This window comes from Rissa tridactyla, chromosome 5 (assembly GCF_028500815.1).
Source record: "Rissa tridactyla isolate bRisTri1 chromosome 5, bRisTri1.patW.cur.20221130, whole genome shotgun sequence".
NCBI lineage: Eukaryota > Metazoa > Chordata > Aves > Charadriiformes > Laridae > Rissa > Rissa tridactyla.
Genome location: NC_071470.1, coordinates 5,177,035 through 5,196,703, shown reverse-complemented (window position 1 = coordinate 5,196,703; position 19,669 = coordinate 5,177,035). Strand labels below are relative to the sequence as shown.

The following is a 19,669-nucleotide window of genomic DNA, read 5'->3' as shown; positions in this document are numbered from 1 at the left end:
TGCTTTAGATGACGAGATTTAATTTAGCAATTTGACTCAATAAAATGTTACACTTGTAGGGTCAATGGTCTGAAAATTTAATTCCAGAGACTTAATTGCATTACTTTGTACGTGGAGATCAATAAAATCAATTTGATTGAGGAAGAAAATGGCGCTTTTTACTCCCTAAAAAAAATAGAATGGAAAATGAACTGCATTTTGCAGCACACCAGAACGAATATTATTATGCACATCTCTGGAATACAAAAATGACGCATTGTTTTTCACTCTGATGCATTTGAATCAGCACTTTCCAAAATGTGGTTGGTGGAAAAGATCACTAACAAATGCAATAGATTAATGATTTCTTCTATACAGTGAAAATTCAGTAAGTCTTCCTGTATCTCAACATCTGTTTTTTGTGTACTTTCTTCTTAGCTGACCCCAGCCAGAAAAAATAAATAAAAATATACTGGCAAGCAAAAAGATATCACTCATCATTAAGAATTTTTCCACTGATTACTTATGAATAAATAAAGTGTAATAATTCTGTAGAATTCAGTGATGCTAGTGATTCCCAAACTTTATTTTTAGCATTCTAAAATGATTTTTGAAGAAACACAATTAGTGCGCACGATCCAGACCTAACAGAATCGATAGAGCTGGATGTGCCAGCTGGAAACCTGACCAACAGCAGCAGGCGCCGGGGTAAATATTTACTCATTTACCTTCTTCACAGTTTTCTCCTTTGTATCCGGAATTGCAGGCACAGGAGCCCATGATGCAGATGCCCCGGCCCCCGCACTGGGGATCGATGCACTGAGTTGTCGGCACGTCACACTCGGTGCCCTTCCAGCCGCTGTAGCACAGGCAGCGTCCTTTGGAGTACTGCCCATTGCCACTGCACAGCACCGGGCAGGCTGCTGCGAAAGAAAACACGGCAGACAAAATAAAATCAACTTCTTCGCCAAAGCTTTATAAAGAAGAACATCTAAGTCACATGCCGGTTGCTCTCCCGCTGTATTTGTCTTTACGCTCACTTAGACTGACTGGAGAAAAGCATTGGGTTGATTTACCTCTGGAACAATCGGGGCCCAGAAACCCAGCAAAACAATGGCAGGATCCAGAAACACATTCGCCGTTACCATGGCAATTTCGGGGGCATTCCACCACGGACTCTAAAGGGAAAAAAAGGAGGATAATTCACAGACGCCCACCGCATGAAGTACCTATCATCTGAACCACTACTAACTGACAGCGCGCCCTTGCTCCCAGAGAAGTGTTTACGTTTGGTTTGTTTGAAGAGCACGAATAGCTGTGATTTTCTATTGCCGATGCCTACAATATCTCAGGACACTACATTCCAACAAAAAGGCTCAAATTACAATGGTAAAACCATATGAGCTCCATACTTAAAATCCAGCCCCGTGCCATTTAACAAATACTTCAAAATAGCGTCCTCCTTTCAAGCGCTGTTTTACAAGAAGGTAGACTCGTTCTGCCTTAGACCAACTAATTAAAACAGAGATTCTGCATTTTATTCTGAGCAGCAAAAGAAACACTATGAATGGGAAACCTGTGAAAAAAAGTCAGAGCATTTAACTACGAGAACTTATCTCTCTATTCCCAAAAACCCTGACTAGGAGCCTAGAGTTTTGTAAGAGCTTTGAAGATTACGCTTACCTATAATTATGGTATTAAAAGACACCTGCTCTGCATTTTTCCCATCGTTATAAAAGGCCAGGTGCCAGATGCCAGAATCCAAGTACTGGATAAAGCCTGCCTCGTGGAGACTGACAGACCTCGCCTGCCGCCCCGCTCGCTCCGACTCCAGCAGGTTGCGTTGCTCCCTCGCGATCAGCCGGCTGCCATCCAGGAGCTCCACAAAGTCGTACTGCAGGGAGGAACAGAGAGGAGCTTGGCAAGTCATGGGATGAGCCATGGCACCGCCAGCTTCCCCACAACATCCTGACAATATGCTCGTATTTTGACCAAGAGTTTCCTTCCGGAGCAGGGAAGCAGGAGGTGAAACCGACGCTTGGTTATTTCTTTGCCTCTTGCTAAGACTCCAGACAAACTTACCAACTAGTCCTCATGCTTATTACAGTGGCTTTTTTGGTGACAAGTGGCCAATGAACCTACTACATATATTGGGGGGGGGAAAAAACCATCAGTTGAATTGAGTCTGTAGTCACCACTGTCACCAGGTGAGAGCTAACTTTCAAGGTATGTTAATAACCCATATGGGTTAATAATAATATCCAACACTAACAATATTATTGGATATATTATTGGAATATTATTGGATATTAACAATAATATACAATAATATTCCTGTGAGGGTGGTGAGCCCCTGGCCCAGGTTGCCCAGAGAAGCTGTGGCTGCCCCATCCCTGGAGGGGTTCAAGGCCAGGCTGGACGGGGCTTGGAGCAACCTGGGCTGGTGGGAGGTGTCCCTGCCCAGGGCAGGGGGGTTGGAACGAGATGATCTTTAAGGTCCCTTCCAACTCTAACTGTCCTGTGATTCTGCAATTAAACTGTTCAGTCCTCCTTTTGGCCACTCCGGAGTTCTGGAGGAAGGAGAGCAAGAGCTTTGCTTCCCGTCACAGAAGCCCAAGAGAGGAGATGGAAAACATAAACCATTGCAGCTGTTGAAAACGGCAAACTGACAAAAAATATGGTAGCTCAGGTCAATGGAGAACACATATTGTTTTGTTAACAACCATTGGGGGATGCTTGGAAAAACGCAGCAGCATCTCAGCTGATACAACAAGCAAATTCCCAACACGAGGTTTTATGCACGTTAATCTTAACGAGGGCTAATAGCACCTGGAGGGCTAACTCTGCTCCGGGCCCTGCACTGATTTACACTGTCTGGGAGTCTGCTCTCATGGCTTGAAAGAGGTCTTCTGCACGTTTATCATGTGAATATCTATGTGTATATAGCATTAAACAGGTAGGAAAATTAAAGAGCATTCCTGCTTGCGATGGAGAGTCTCCGCTTTTCCTGCCGAGTCTGTTCACAGTTTCACTTTTACTGACACATGTTTATTGTATGAACTGTAACGCAGAAACCTTCAATCTCCCCACACGTTGGAGAGATCTCTCAAATGGAATTACATCCAGGGCTATTAAAGTAAAGGCCAGCCTGTGAGACCAGTGATTCACCTGAGCTAGGATAACATCGGTTGCCGGGACCGGAGAATCACACCCTGACTTGTGACCTTCAGAAACAGAAAAAGAAAACACGATAGCCTTTGTCCCGCAACAAGGGTTTAACCACTTATGTTCTCTTCTTGAAATTGCAGGCCAAAATTCACGGCTATTGTAAGAATGTTCCTCCCCAATAACCAGCATTCTCTTCCTACGAGCCCGGATGGGAAAGAAATGCAGAGTTAATGTGCCTCTGTCAACACCTGAGACACTTTTCCAGCTCTGTCTGAACCAGCAGAACAGAACAGAGCGTGACGAGGATGTGCAGAAGCCGGTACCTCGGTACGCTGTCACTTCCTATGTGCTGCACCCCACGAGAACGACTGCAACCGTTTGGGGAGAGCACCAATTATTCAAAACCATTCAACATTCTCATTTGTCAGAGAATTAAATATTTATCTGATTTTGTGAGAGAGAGAAAAACAATTTCAGTTGGTGGTTTGTTTTTTTTCCCTCCCACCTGACTCAAGAACGCTTCTTTCTGGTTGTGTTTTTCCACTAACATTTTAAAAAATAGAAAGCTCAGGGAGTCCTGAGTTCTAACAAGTAATTTATGGACATTAGGAGCGACCTTGTAATTTGTATACTGCAGAGGATCATTTTTTGTAGGAGGGCAATTTCAGATTAAACCCGTATTTTTGATACAGGAACAACTGATTACACTACTTGATTGACCACTAATGGCTGACAAGCATGGTACAATTAATGATTTTGTATTTGTAATGTAATAAGGACATATGCTGTTATCAGAACACCATTTTAGACTACATTTTAAAAGCCATACAGAGGGGAATTTACTGTTCATTCTGTCCCCCAGCAAAAAACAATAATTGATCTTAACCCTTTTAAAGGCTCTTTCTTTATATTTAGGACACGATAACAGAGACAGACTGGAAAAACAACTACCTTCATAAGCAAAAAACATACCAATTTTATTTTCCTCCTATGAGGATAAATTAATTACCTTTATATTGAGTCTAAATGCGCTGATTTTCCCTACCATTCCATTCAGTTTCGCTTTAAACCAAAGTCCTTTTTTTTTATTCTCAAAGTCTCTTTAAATAAACATATTGATTCTCTGGCTGCAATGGAACTGACATTTTTAGAAAGTGTCACAAAGACTTTCAGGCTCGCATTGATTGGGTTTTGAATGGACAGCCACCGTCAATTATTTCTGGTTGATTTATTTATGATTCCTCAGAAAGAGAGAACTATGCATCGCACATCAGCCTGTGACACACACACACACACACACACGCACACAGTGGCTGCGCTCGAGACTCATTTCGGTACCTAAAGAGAATACAAAGACGCGACCAAGAATTCTGTCCCGATTACAATATATCAAACCATTTCCTGCACACCGTATCCCTATTATTTTGGGTTACGGGACAGTAGGAGAGTTAAATTTGCTGCATTCTGTTATTATGTTCTGATGAAATGCTAAGGAGCGGATAGGAATGGTTTAGGTTGATCCTGTTCCAAGACGAGGGTGTAAACTAAAAGAGTTCTCGACATCTCTCCCAAGCTCATTTCTATCATACTTTCATTATGTTCCTCGCAGCGCAAGGATAATTGGCGTGACAGGTTGTACAGCTATGGAAAGAAAACCCCGGTTTCCTCTTACTCACTGTCTGGTTTTAACTGGAGACAAAAAAGAGGTGGATAAACAGGGAAAAGGTCCCGGAGAGAAGTGGAGAAACAAGGTGGCAAATGTAATACGCAAGTTTTGCATTACAGCCAAAGGTGACGCGGGGAGAAGGAGACGTTCACAGCACCAGCCAAGCTGTAAGGAGGGAGCTAAAGGAGATGGCGGTGTGTGGTGACACACGCGGGACGAGCAAAGAAATCGGGGCGGGGGGAGAGCTGGTAAGGACACTTTACAAATGCTGGCAGAGCGCAGGTAGTAATCGGTTCTCTATTATTTAACATAAGATCTGAAAATTCAAATACTGACGTTTGAGAAACAGGCAGCAGTTGCTCATTTGCATAAATTTTGTTATTAGCACTTGTCACTCTGTGACTAGGAGATAAGGGCAGATAGCATTCAAGAGAGACAGACATGAAGTGATATATATGGGTGAGATCCTACTTTGCAAAGTCCTCAAGAAACAACCCTAGCTTTACACATCCAGGGATGGGCTCTCAGCCAACTTTTATCATTCTGGGATGAGATTTTGGAGCTATGGTACACAGAGCTACGGAAATATCAGTTCTACGATTGAAAAAAAAAAAAAGCAGACATCATTAAGGCATTGTATGAAACCCTTGTAGTTAAACATCTGCTACGTTCTGTGCTGTTCTGGCCTCCCCATCTCAAAAAGGCTGCAGTAGATCTGGAGAACATTCAGAAAAGGACAATGGTGACCAAAGGACTGAAGCCACTTCCACGCAAAGAATGACAAAACAGACCAGAAAAAATACAACTCATTGAGGACATGAGAGATCTATAAATCAAGGGTGGCATGGAGACAAAAAATCGGTGAGAAACTCTCTGCTACCTCTTCCAAAATACTACCAACAGGGTGTCAAATGAAAACTACCAGGAGGCGGCCTCAAAACACGCCGAGGAGCATAGCGTGAGATGTATAGTCAAAGCCGTGAAACTCCTTGCTGCAAATGTCACGGATGCTAAAAGCCTCCGTAAGTTCAAAGGTGACCAGGCAAATTCACAGGAAAAAAGAATCTATCAAATGTTGTAAAATATAAAGACGGCACCTTTGACTCAGGAAGTCCTTCGGCCTTAAAACACTGGAGGCCAGGAAGAAGCACTACAAATCTGTCGTGCTGCTCTATTAATCTCTATGTATCTGCTAATGGCCACCATCACAGACAGAACGCTGGGCTGGATGGGCTTTGATCAGACCCCGCGTGGACATCCGTGTGTTTTTCTGATACACTCTTGGGACATGTGGAGCTATACGATAAGGCGCCTTGTCCGACGGAGGGATGCAGGGAAGCCCAGGAGCAGCTCCTGTCCTGCCCCTGCCAGCTCTCCCTGCCTGCAGGTAAGAACTTCTGTCAGTACAAGCCATAAGGGTTAGGGGCAATAAGAAAACAATAAATAGATTTATGCTTGCAAACCCCTCACGGTACCATCATTTCATTAAACATCCTTTTGCCTCGATACCTTATTTTGTTTACATAAAGTACTTTGGTAAAACACATATTTTACCAGTATGAGGTGTGTCTTCATCAAAGTCCTGTGATTAGGACTTTGTGGCAGAAAGGCCTAAACTGTTGAGGAATATTTTACGCCATTTTTTTTCCTCACGTGCAGGAGCACAGTCACACAAAACCCCCCCCAACGGCTCACTGGAAGTGCATTTTTAGGAGATTGCACACACGCTTTATCTCAGGCACCTAAACCAGACATCACTGGCTTCAAGGCCATCTAAACATTCTGATAACCCCGCGCCCTTGGGAATCTTCATCAGCCCCAGAAGTTCACCAGGGCATCGATAAATAAGCACACCGAATTTTTCAAGGTATCAAGCGTCAGTCAAATGGTTTGTAAAAAATACTCTAATTATATACCAGGCAAAAATAGGACAAGAGAGCTTGACCTGGGAACAATATATCCAAGATGTCACAGGAACTACAGAAGATATAGTAGCAGGACCCGCATATTGTACTTTCTGTTGTATCATATTTAAACACAAAAAAGGACTTGGGCAGTAGGAATCCAAAGGGAAAGGAGTATGTGTAACACAGATGATGGGAAACAGATTTAGTTATCTCCTTTTCCCGAGTTTTTGGATAAAGGGCACCCCTGTTTCAATCTTTTGCCGGGATAAGGAATCAAGGAAGGATCATTTTTCATAGAACTATCTACTTGCATAACTTCTCATATAAATGCACAGTCCAGATCAGCTTCTTCAGTTTTATTCATTCTTGCCACATATATATTCCCCTATCTCCTGTTATTATTGTTATCATTGAGATGGCATTTGTATTCCAAAGCCCTATTCCCAATGGCTGATAACTTTCTGAATCAATTTTCTTTGAGCCAGAATCTCTCATGCTTGTTGTCAGCCTGAGGGTGGGTGTTCATACGGGAAGGTCTGAAGAAAATCCATTTAATCATTTTTATGAAGATCAAATTTTTAAATAAACATAAGTGCATTTTCTGTGTTCAGAAAATTGTTTATAGTTTAATGGAAACTAAACTAAACAACAAAAAAAGCTAATGTAACATTCTGTAATTTTAGCTGCATGAAACTCCTTTGCTGACCCTAATTCTTCCTCTGTGGTTTGCAACTGTAAATAGGTGATATAATTAGCAATATTTCTATGTCCTACATCTTTTAAAAGTTATGCCTGGAAAAAAAAGCAAAATAAATTTAAATAGTGCAGTAGCATGCAAATCAAAATAAAAAAATGTGGAATTAAAATAAAATATTTGAATTTTGCAGTTACAGGTTTGCTGTTGCAACTGCATATCAGGCATAGTCAAGTTTCATCCCAATTATACCATTAGGTTGCTATAGTGTCCAGGGCAAATCCATACACTTAAAAACCATAAAAATCAGCAAGACGTTGCCTACTTCTCTAAATGGGGTAGAAGAGGATGAGCGCAACTCCCTTTTCAGGTGGAACAATGGTTCCGAGCCAGCACTTGGACAAATATTGAGCTGAAAGAAATCTAAACTTGGAGGTTCTTAAATCTTAAAAATAAAATCTGAATACACTTGATTCTAAAATACCATCTCAGACAATGGTTCTCCCTTTTTCCTGCCAATCCAGAAGACTACTCATTCTTTTGTACTTTAACTTTTCTATAACTATGGATAAAAAGTGTTTCTTTGATACTAGGCAAAGGCATGACCATATGCAATAAAAAGTTTTAGAAAACTTCTGGAGCAGAGTAAAGCCTCTGGGACACTTCAGAACAAAGTTTCAAGACGCTAGATGTCTAGTGAAGACTGACCCTTTTACAACCCCTTTTACATCAGATATTGTACACACAATGTATTTTTTCTTTTTTATATTTATTTAGTGTGATGCCAAGCTGTAAATACTGTAGCGCTTGCTTGTAGAACAAACTGAAACTTCTTTAGAAAACATTTGTCTTCTTGCTTGGAAATCTGGCAAATACAGTCTTCACCAGGCACTCTCGACCACGTGTGTGGCCACAAGCTGCTGTATTAATTTGCTTAGGTTTTTAAAGATATGTCTATACACCACAGAATAAAAAAAAAGGACCTATAAATTCTGCATGAAACAAATCCATATCTAAAGCATCACCATGGCTCATGGCATTCAGAACAGCTCATAAATAAGAAATCCTCCTCCCCCCGCTTTTTAGATCCCACCACTTACAGTATTATAAATGTTTTGGACATCGCATGAGATCAATAAAGTATAAAAAGAAAAAATAAAAATGATCGAAATGAAAAAGGGTGTAATGATGAGAAAGAACAAAGTTACAAAAGATACAAGCTCACAGTTTTCAATAACGTGTCGTGCTTTTAACGCAAGCAGTTCTCACCTGAGTGTGTGAAGGTGGTAAGCCTTTTCGGCCATATACTCCAATCAATGCATCTTTCTGAAGGGATATATTGAATTTTAGAAACTGTGGTTGATCAATGAAGAGTTGTGATCTCCAAAAAATCCCAGGGGGAACTTCTTGTATCGCTCTTCGGCCTATGTCAAGTTCTCCAGAATCTATAGTGTTGTTTTCTTGTGCAAATCCCCCTAATTTTCCTGCCGGATTAGAATAATAAGAGATCAAAGATTAGTATTCCTTTCTTGCTTTCAATCATCTTTCATATAAACCATCAAATATTTAGAGTCACCTCAGATAAAATGTAACCTGACAGTCTTTCTGAATGTAAGATCCCAGGGAATTCGCTGATTTGGAAATAAACAGGCAAAGATACCACATATACCTACCAAGTAAAAATACTGTAACTTCCCTGAGCACCAGCGTTACGGAAACTGTTTTAGGATCTACATTAAACTATTCATGTTTTCCCCAAGTATTTTAACAGGGGTTTCCGGCATAAAGTCTCACACTAAAAAATTTAGGGTAAAAGGAAATGTAGCATACAGATTTTAATAATAATAGATATATAAACATAAGCAGTCAAGAGAACTCATATACAGTCTTTTCTACATTAAATATCAGAGCATTTCTACAATACTAACAATGTCTACAGTTCCCGTTTCCTATATTTTGTTTTTGTGTTCCCCAAAAAAGGCAATGTTTCCTGCTCCATAGTGCCTCTGTCCTTGTGCCTTTGCCCCCCATAATGCCTACACCCTCTGCGCTCCCCAGCCTCAGCCCCAAGCTTGGTATCACCTCCTCGTCCACGCTGTCTCCTGAATAAACGTACACCAGCATGTCAAAGTCTGGTACTTTCACTCTTTTCTATATCATGAATATGCATTTATCCTGCAGGCCCATTACTAGGAATAAGAACCGAAGGGCATGAATGATTTTCCTCTATAAAGCGTTTGTGCAACTATCAGCCTTAGGAGGCCAGTGATGATGGCTTGGAAATGCCCCGAAGAAGCAAAGAAGACGCTAACGTGCAAAAGAAACGTGTTGTCAAATGCTAACACGGAAAAACTGGACTAGTGGTTGTGGCTTTAAAAAAGAAGAAAATGAAGTCGTCAACTTTAGATACACCCAATAAACTTTTTCTTCAAGTGGGTAAGTGCAGGCAGCAGAGCCTGGATCTACAGCACGGCTCGAGTACAGAACAGTATCATCTGATCCTCAAGGCTCTGTGGTGTCCTGGTGAAGCACCATCAAATAAGTGAAGGGGTAAAACTGCTCCAGCCCAAGGTGATGATGCCGCGAGGCCCTGGGCTGGACGCCATGGACAGCGTAGGTCTGGGACAGCTCTGAGACCTCCACGTTGCCCACTGGGGCACAGGCACGCGCTAAACCCGGCAAAGATCACTGACCCTTCTCAAAGCTCATCGGCAAACACATCGTGGTTGAGTTGTGGTGGTGTCTTCTACCTGCCAGATTCGTAGGAAGCAGAACTACTATGACTGATGCACCGAAGAAGTGGTGCGCTCAAACCGTCACCACCCAGATTTAAAATGCGGGATGTTTTCGATGAATTTGTGTCAAGTCTTTTTGAGGGCAAAGACTCAGATCTCATGTTCAGGCACTAACTCCATGCCGTGTGGCTGGCCACGGGCAGTCTTGGAAGCTGGTGCCAGGGTCAAGCCTACTTTGATCTGATGGAATCAGCGCTGTCAAATCCAGATTAAGGTGCAAAAATGCGTGTGAGACCTTGCTTACCAACACGTGGCAACTCCGGAGTAAGCAAGCAATGCCACATTTAAGCTGCTGGCACAATCAAACTGAGCCTTGAGTGGAGCAATATAAAGAAAAATGGAACTGTAGTTACAATCTTAACAGCTCGCTGTGTTTTTACCAATTTATACTCTGTTTTTCAGCAGCTAGTTTATTACAAAGATTGAACTAAACCCATCAGAATGTGATAAGCATGTTCAAGTGATGCTGACTTGTTTGCGTACAAGTGTTCTGAAGAACTGACAACGCTCTGTTGCTGCCCTGTCTTTTACGTTCAAATTCTACATTATTCATCATTTGATGGAACAAACTGACACAACCTTTTTGCAAACATTTAGGCTTTAAAAAAAATAGATTAAAAACTGAAATGCCAGGTGAGGTCACAGATTGATCCTCGCCACTTTTTGTGCATCTGAGAGGAACAACAACCGCTGCGGAATTAAACAGGCAGAGTGGCCTTGAGCGGGGGCTTTTCTTAACAGCAGTGCCACAATGGTGCTGCAGTCCCTGGAAACGTCTCACTTACAGGATCCTCATATTGATCAGTCTTCTGCTGAGAAGAGACAGTGAAGTGTCTGAGCTTGGAGAAACCTTTTGGTTTTTTTATGCTTTTCAGGATGAGTCCGATGCTTTTCTAACTTTGGATTTCACCTTTCACAACATTCGTATGTAATTCTAGAAGACGGATCTGCAGTCACTATCTAGGTTCGTTTAAGCATTTGTTTCTTGCCACTTCCTTCAAATTTAAGTGCGTTGTGTTGTATAAATTCACATGCTGATGACGGGTAATCACTAAACAGTAAACACTTGTTTGCAGTATTGATCTGCAGCTTCCCCTATTTCTACGTTTGAAATTAAACCTAATTATCTCTTACTACTGAAAGGATGAACTAGATAGCTTAAGCAGATGCATTTTATCAAACATTTTGACCAACTTCCCAGGAATATCTGTCTCTGGGCTTTAACACTTATCCTTAGAAGATAATGATCCTACAGACTCCCATTTTCCTCACCAAAAAAGAGGTAGCTTTACCCTGTAGCCACCTGTCCCAGTAACCCCACACCACCTCTCTCCAAATCACCACTAGTCATTTGCCCTCCTAAGAACAGGGTCTTAATTATTCTTTGTTCCTTCTTGTATCTCAATGGGCATAAGAAAAATCTTCGTAGCGTCATCATTTTCTTTTCACATTCTAAACAGTAACTGTTCTTATACACAGCTTTAAATCAAAATATGAAATGTCACGTTCATTCCCTGAACTCCAGCGTGACATACCAGTCCAACTATGAAACCAAATTTCAAAATGCCCCGTCACCTGAATATATTCTCTCTTCTCTACCCCCAACAATTTTTCTTTCACAGATCCTCCCAAAAAGACAGTAATACAAATATACATAAATATTTATAGGTAAATAATACTTATGTCATTATTTGTACCTATATTGCTAGATACACTATTATTTAATTTACAAAATACATTAATTTGCCATATCACTAATATATCCAATCCTCATATGATGCATTTATGATACCGTTAATCCAATGCGTTATGGCTAATTAACAGGTAAAATATGCGTTATATTTATTATTTGTAAATGGTATTTCAACTGTCTGACGTTAGGGCGGACAAAATCCTGAGCTAAACAAATATTTAAAGAAATAAACAACATTTAATTATTATACAAGAATTCACAAATATCACATGAAGCCGAACGCCCTCTGCTTCTTTGCAAACGTTCTATAGATTAAAACACAAGATACGCTGTGAATAACCGAGTATCTGTAACACAGAATAAAAATGAATGCACAACCAAACCACAAAAACGCTCAACAAGAATTGCTGTATAATATCATTTTCCATCCTTCAAAAGCAGTGCTAATTAGAATATTAGGTTGCAAGGCTGGATTTACAGAGCGTCAATAGCATGTTCTCCCATTCCATTGCATAACCTTGGATTCGGATCTGCTTCTGGGAGACACCTGCTACACATCCTTCTGCAACAACCATTTCAAGAAATGAAATCAAAACCTTCATTAAAAAACATACCTTTCTAGAAGAAAAACCCAACATAACATCTAATTAAGAAGTTACTATACCTTTAATTAGCATGAGATACTGTAAACAACTCAAAAAAAGCTCAATACATATCATTTAAAGCACGTATAATGTATTTTAACGAGTATAATCTCAAAAAATGCATTTAAGTAAGCCAAAAGAAAAGCCTTTTCCCATTCACTTTTTTCCTCTCTTGCATTTCTTAAAAATCTGCAATTAAGCATAAATGATTGTAAGGCATTTCTCAGTTCCCCATAGATTTTATATGACCTAAAATAAAGCCAGCGACACGTGAGAGGTGTCCAACAGCTAGAACACAGTGGTGAAACAAGTTGTGTTTTCTCACCTTTCTTTTCTATCGCCTAGTTATAAAAACAGCTGAAGCGCTGACGCACCTCAAGAAACGTTTGTATTTCATTAAGCATGGCTTACAAATTACTTTGGAGAACCTCAACTGAAATGCCCTATAAAATTCCCCATATCCCTAGAAGACACACTTTCTTACGGCGCCTGATGCAGCCCTGAATGACGCCTGTCGAGACAAGGGGGTGCCACGTTGCTGGCAGTTTGCTGTTCATACAGAGACAAGCACTGGGAGGGGGGGGGGGGAAAAAACAACGCAAAAGAAAGAAACAAACAAAAACTTTGGAAAAGGCTTGGTCAGAGATTCAAGCTTCACTTAACAGATGATTTGCATTTAAGGGTGATTTAACGTGCTTTTACTGTCGATTGATGACTAGCTATTTCTAGGTAAGCCACAGCTGAATTTTCGGCAGAGGTCATACGGATGCATTTTCCAGTTTAAGCTTTGCTAATCCATCACGCGCAGCACCTGTACGTCTGACTGGCAAACGAATGCCCGGGATCTTGGTCAGAGCAGGCTATGATTTTCTGACCAAAGCAGCCCCAGGATTAGCCAAAATTTAGACGAGAGAGCCAAGGAAAATGCCTGGCCCATACAACACTGGGAATTTCTCCCACCTAAATCAGAGTATCAGGATATCACCGGGGGGGCGGGGGGGGGTAAAGCGGGGCTGTACTGAAAGCTCTTCACCCATGGAAGTACCCAAATCAAGGATTTAATGATTCTTCCTTCCATCTTTCTGTAACAAGATAGCAGAGGGCCCCTCTCCTTAAATTTCACATTCAGTCATCACACCTGCTTAACTTCCACTTAACTTCCCCTTAACTTTCCTTTTGTGGTTTAAAATGTGTATTCCCTGGTCTGTCTGTTGTTTAGTATTGATGGACGCTGATAAATGAGCACTTCCCATATTCTGCAGAGGACAGCATTTTACCAGTGGATGGAATTAACCCTGGTCTCTTTTATAGTAGGTTAGGGACACAAGGAAGAAAAAAATAGCATTTGAGAGACGCGTTTATTTTTCAGGCAATGTAGAACGGGTTTCAATTTGTAAAAAAAATTAAAAATGACCAAGGGAAAAAGAACAATCTATAAAATGTTATATATATAATTATTTTATATATATTACTATATATATAATATACCTATGTTTTATAAAAGAGAGTGTATTGGCTACTGAGGGCAGAAGACAGTGGGAGGATGAGCTGTCACCGCAGCATCAATAGTCATTAACCGTACAGTAGCTTTTTGCTGTTCATTCAAAACAATTAAGAACACAGAAAGAGATAACGAATATCTAAGTGCAAGAAAAAGGCGGTAGGGTAAAGGAAACAAAAAAAGAAAAAGTCCTACTGGAGAAGTTTCACATGCTTCCAAAGATGACGAAAAGAATGAGCTCAGCTGTAATTTTTTTCTATAACTTGGAGCTGTGATAACTTGAAAAATTTGCAAGATGTCAACTGCTGGCAGAGGCTTCCTCCTCCTCCGCGGTGAGGAGGTCAGCTCTACCTTGTGAAAGGCAAAATGGATTTTTGTGTAATGAAGCAAACACCGCATTCATCAACCATTTAAATCAAGTTTTCCATTCAAAAACTATTGATCTTAAAGCCTCTGATAGCCAAAAGTGCACAGGCTCTTAAATGTTTTGAGAATCTTAAAGGGCAACATGGAAAAAGGTCGATAAAAAATAATCCCTTTATGTGGCTTGTATTTTAAAAGCTCCTATAACAAAACTAATAAAGTTTGGGGTGGGTTGGTTTGGGTTTTTTTTAACTTCTTATGTTGGTTGGATGATTCAGAGTTAATATTATATGCTAGAGACTTGGAGAAAACAAATGAAAGTATTATACGAGACCTATTAAATTTCAGAGAGAAATTAAAAAAAAAAAGAAAGGAGGAAAATATCATCATCCGTAGAGAAAAACATAAGCCACTGCATAGTGAGGTCATCATGCCACAAGAAGCTCCTTGATCCTGAGTTACATTCTACACACAGCGAAGAGAGAAGCTTCAAAAATGTGCAAAATCTCCCCAAAGTGTCATTTCCGGTGCCAACTCTTCAGAAAAAGAGATTATGTCCCCCTGTCACAGACGTGGCTTTTGGCTGGTCTAGAGCTTGTTGGAACTCCCAAAGATTGAATCTCGGTATCCGGTCACAATTATGAAATAGCGTGTCCCGTCACCTTGGGCTCCCTGGCTTCACTGTGGCCGTTTCTGCCGCGTGGGACCCAGCCACCCCAGCCCCACAGCCAGGATGGACCCCACCAGCCCCAGCACCGTCCTGCAACCTCTGAGGACCCCACAACAACCACTACCTTAACAAAGATTTTAGAGTAAGCAGAGGTTCTGCTTCTGCTTCCGCCTGGACACGTTCCTGTGCAACCTGCTCTAGGTGACCCTGCTCTGGCAGGGGGTTGGACTAGATGATCTCCAGAGGGCCCTTCCAGCCCTATGATTCTCTGGATGTGATGAGAGCTTTTCTATCCTCATCAGATATTACACGAAAATTCCAATGAGGAAATTCGGTTGACAGCCAGCTTTCCTATTAAGATCAACATTATTGCCCGGGATTCATCATTCCCTTCACACGCTATGTAGGATGAATGGTATGCTCTTTAAAATTGAAATTCGACTCCTGTTTAGTATCTACATGTCTATTTAAAATTACTATTACTTACAAACGCTCTGCACTTCCATTAAATATATAGTTCTGGAGGAAAAGTGTTAAAGTCTGGTGATGTTAATAAGACACAAAGAAAGGAAATGCTCCGAAAGAAAGAGAGAAATTGGTGCCTGTTTCACTTACCGTTTTCTCCAGCAGGAACTGTTACAGGATGTGTTGGCACAGTATCAGAATTCACTTTTCCGTTCTCAAACGTATCATTTTCAGTTTGCTGCAACTGCCAGTTGAGGCCAAACAGATGCATTGCTGGTGGTAAAGGATACAGGTTATTTGATGCTGTTAACCGCAATGACAAATCGCACAAATAATGGCTTTCCACGCTTTGCAGCGGAATAGCAACTCAGACATTAAAAAATTAAATTACAGGAACAAGCATTCACAGACTAATAGTTCAACTTAGCAATGGCACTAAGCAATTACTACCACTGTCCTTTAATGATACAGTGCTTTCGGTGAACGCAGTTGACAGAAAGCTCACCAGTCTCATTTTGAGTCTTTTACCGGTCCCAAATCAATGTTCGAAAGCATAGGCAGTAATTATGTCCTTTTCTCTTTTTTCATTTTTGATCCTTCTGAAGAGACAAATCATTTAAGAGAGCTCCTAAATGACCTATAAAGTAAATGATTTCACCAGCAAACGGATCCGTTCTTAGCCAGAAAGGGAAAAGAGACAAGGGAAGAGGAGAGGGAGGAGGGTGCTGGGGGTGTTGCAGGACCAACCTAAGACATGAACTTCCCACGCTGTCACCAGCACCCCGCGCAACTCCAGTTCCATGCCCGCTCCCCACGCCAGGCTACGGAACGAGGCCGGGACCCCTAGCGGAGCTGGGGACACCGGGGCACTCTGCTCTGGTAATGGTCATGCTGGGCTTCTGAACTACTTAATTCCCCACAATTGTGTGTATTAGAAAGGTGATACCGTGTTAAAACGTTTAGCTAAACTAATTATGAAAGACAGAGTCAGCCTTCCATGGTGTTGGGGGGAACTACTTAAGGAACCTTGAGATTACCAGGGATTAACGAATGAACGCCCTGTCTAAACTTTCAGAGCAAAAATACAGAAAAAAAAATCATCACCTTAATGTTATACTATGATACACATAACGCATGCAATTTTTGCTATCTGTGGTGTGTTTCCTTCTCTTCCAATGACTCTATGATACCACCAAAATTCGTTCTATTGTCATTATTCTAATTTGCGTTTGCTATAACATGGGCTTGCTGATTCTATGACAGCAGTTATCTCCAAAGCTGAAATAGTCTTTCAATGCTACCAGGGAATTAAAATACACTGGAAAAAAAATTCTGTAATAATGTATTTTAACTATTAGTGCAAAAGATAAGGAAGATAATTCACTGTCTCTTGTTGCTCGTGCTCCTTCTGTCCCTGAAACAGATCACTGCTATGGTCAATGTTAGGAATTTGTTCATTCCTTCTATCTTAATGAGAAACAATTCTTTATCCCTTTTGGTTTCATCGCTGATCTTTCAATCCCTCTGTATTGACCATGGCAACCCTTACTTAAGATGAACAGGCATCAGTGGAAGTTTAGTCAGGGAGACAGTGAGCGCTGCAGAATTTAGCCCCTCTCTGCCAGCTCTTTGCCTTTACCCCTGCCCCTCATGCCTAGCAAAACAAAAAACCAGAATGCAACCGAAGACCTATTACTGAATGCTTCAAAGTCTGAAATCCTCACTATAGATGACATATTCTCTTTCTTCCAAGTCTCTGACTCTACTATTACTCTTCTTTCTCAGACCTTAAATTGTCTGTCAAAGCCTGATAATGTAGAATGTTCCTTGACCCTAAAACCTTAGTTCTTTTTTCTCTTCCCATCTCTTGATAAACCATAAATCCAACCACCACCATTTTTGGCACATCTCTAGAATTAGCCATTATTATTTTGGCCCTACCTCAGCTTATTCTTATTTATGTACTAATCATCTGACGATTGTAACTGTTCTAATGCATTTCATCAAAAACCCTAGGGTCAAACTCTACAATCTGTTATACTAGCTCACTTCACTGGCAGCCACGAAAGACTGCAAATAGCTAAATATTTCATGATTGAAACCCAGTACGTTTCTTGTCTTCAGTCTGGAGGTCTACACCACCTCTCCTAACTTCGCTAGCTTCTCATCACTTGTAATACTTTTCAGGAGACAAAAAAGAAGTGACATTCATTTTGTAAGTCTAGAAGTGCATCCCTTCCAAGCACAGGAGCTTAGAACATCCTTAACAGCTCTGTCTGCCGGTACCGCGTACATGCCCTCTGCCTCTTCAAGCTCCACTGGGAGGTTAGAAGGGGAAGCTCCGACATGACCTCCCAGCCACTCCCTCGTAATTCAAACCAGCTGGAATTTGAAGTCTTCAAAGGCAAGGACTGTGGGATTTATATTGATTACATCTCAAAGAGCCATAGTTACTACAAGGGAAGCGACAATTACCTTTTCTTTGTGTTTGTGCTGATGTGAGCCCCACTGTAGTTCACTGTCCAAGATGGTCAGTAATAGTTGTATGCCTCAAAAATACTATCGCTCTCTCAACTTTGACACTGAACTAGCATCAAGTTCAATAAACAACGTCTAATAAAAATGAACAGATGGACACATGCAGCTGTTTCACAGATTGTGAATATCGGACTATTTTTGAAGCAGACCAAAAATGTTGCTTGGCAGCTCTAACGACAACCCAAAACTTACAGTGAGCACTAATACAGTAAATAATTCAGCTGTGTAATCTCTCTGAGACGGCACTACGGAATTTAGAGAATTCTCCTTTCACTACAAACATATGAGAACACCATGAAGGAATTAGGCTTGTTGATACAGGACCAAAATACGAGGCAAAATTTCTTTAGAGGTGGGGAGCTTTAAGAACATGGGTAAATTGACTAAGACAAATTCAGGCACTATTTTGTAGATTAAGATTTGTCTCTTCTCAGCCAGCCACCTAAATAAAGGCAAACTCTAAGCCCTTATCAGTGTTATAAGGACAGTGAGGCATCTGTTAAAAATTCTTGATGCCCCCATGAGCGTGATAAGCAGCACCTGGCAGTGGTAACTGCACACTGAGCTCACACTTCGGCGCGGGGGCTGAGACCTTCAAGTCAAATGTTAGGATTAGTGCTGAATTTCCAGAGGCGGAACGATGGGGGCAGACTGCAGTGCTGCTTACGCTTGTTTGATTTCCTCAGGTCTAGAAAAGGATGGAAACTTTCTTCCACCTTTGAGATAGGGATGTGAGAGTTTAACCCCCTTCTCTGTTTCTGAAGAATTGTTTATATTATGTTCAGAGAAATAGTAGGTGTACTTCTTTCTATAAAGAATTTGCTATATGAAGCCAAAATATATAAAACAAAATATATTTCTCATTTCTCAGCTGCTATTTTAGTCCCAAATCTCACGTAAAGCAGTTTCTTGATTTTTGGATTGGATATTGCCTATCGGGTCTGGTTCATTCCTATTCAACTTGGCATTTATTTGGTGTTAGACAATGAAGACAAGAGACCCTTCCTAGAGTAACCAGTTCTGCCAAATCTATGGGGGTACTGACACCGGAACAACTTTCAATACTGGTGTATCTTTGATGGCAACAAGGATGAGTCTGAGGATGCCAGATGCCTCTAACCGGAAGGCAGGCAGCTTGTGATGGTTGTGGTCAGGGACAACAACCACCCACATAACCCACAGCTGCAAGCATGGCTGAACCCTCAGGGCATGGGAGAAAAGACGGGCTGTCACAGTTCCAAATGTGCCCAGAAACCCTAACAAAAGCCTCCTTTTACTGTATCGTGACTGGGGTGATTGCTCCCGTCGGGGAACGGGATGGCTTTTTTTGGATGCCTTTCAGTCCCCATCTCTAATCTGAAGTAACCTCTAGTTACCAACAGATCTTCTTCACTTGTTGGAGTTATGATAGCATTTTGGGTTGTATGAGGTGGTATCTGTACTGCTACTGGCCAAATCATCAGCATTATAGCCAGCCTTTGGAGGGCGGTGATAGTTTAAATGGTGAGGACTCCATTCCCTGTATCAGAGTGGGAAGGAGAGACAGCAGAGAGGAGAAAGTCCTCGGGGATCTGCGCTGCTCTTGG

At 41.2% G+C, this 19,669-nt stretch overlaps 1 protein-coding gene across 16 annotated transcripts in view; it reads right to left on the bottom strand.

Moving 5' to 3' along the window:
- Window positions 1-19,669, bottom strand: part of TENM3 (teneurin transmembrane protein 3) — a 434,875-nt gene that overhangs the window by 87,559 nt on the left and 327,647 nt on the right. For 15 of the 16 annotated variants that reach the window (XM_054202752.1, XM_054202736.1, XM_054202738.1 and 12 more), the window contains 5 exons: window positions 15,696-15,818; window positions 8,684-8,898; window positions 1,663-1,873; window positions 1,056-1,157; window positions 708-902 (listed from right to left, as the gene is read on the bottom strand). In XM_054202752.1, coding sequence (XP_054058727.1) covers window positions 708-902; window positions 1,056-1,157; window positions 1,663-1,873; window positions 8,684-8,898; window positions 15,696-15,818 — 846 coding nt within the window. The remainder of the gene's footprint in view (window positions 1-707; window positions 903-1,055; window positions 1,158-1,662; window positions 1,874-8,683; window positions 8,899-15,695; window positions 15,819-19,669) is intronic. The other variant, XM_054202737.1, reaches the window with a different exon arrangement.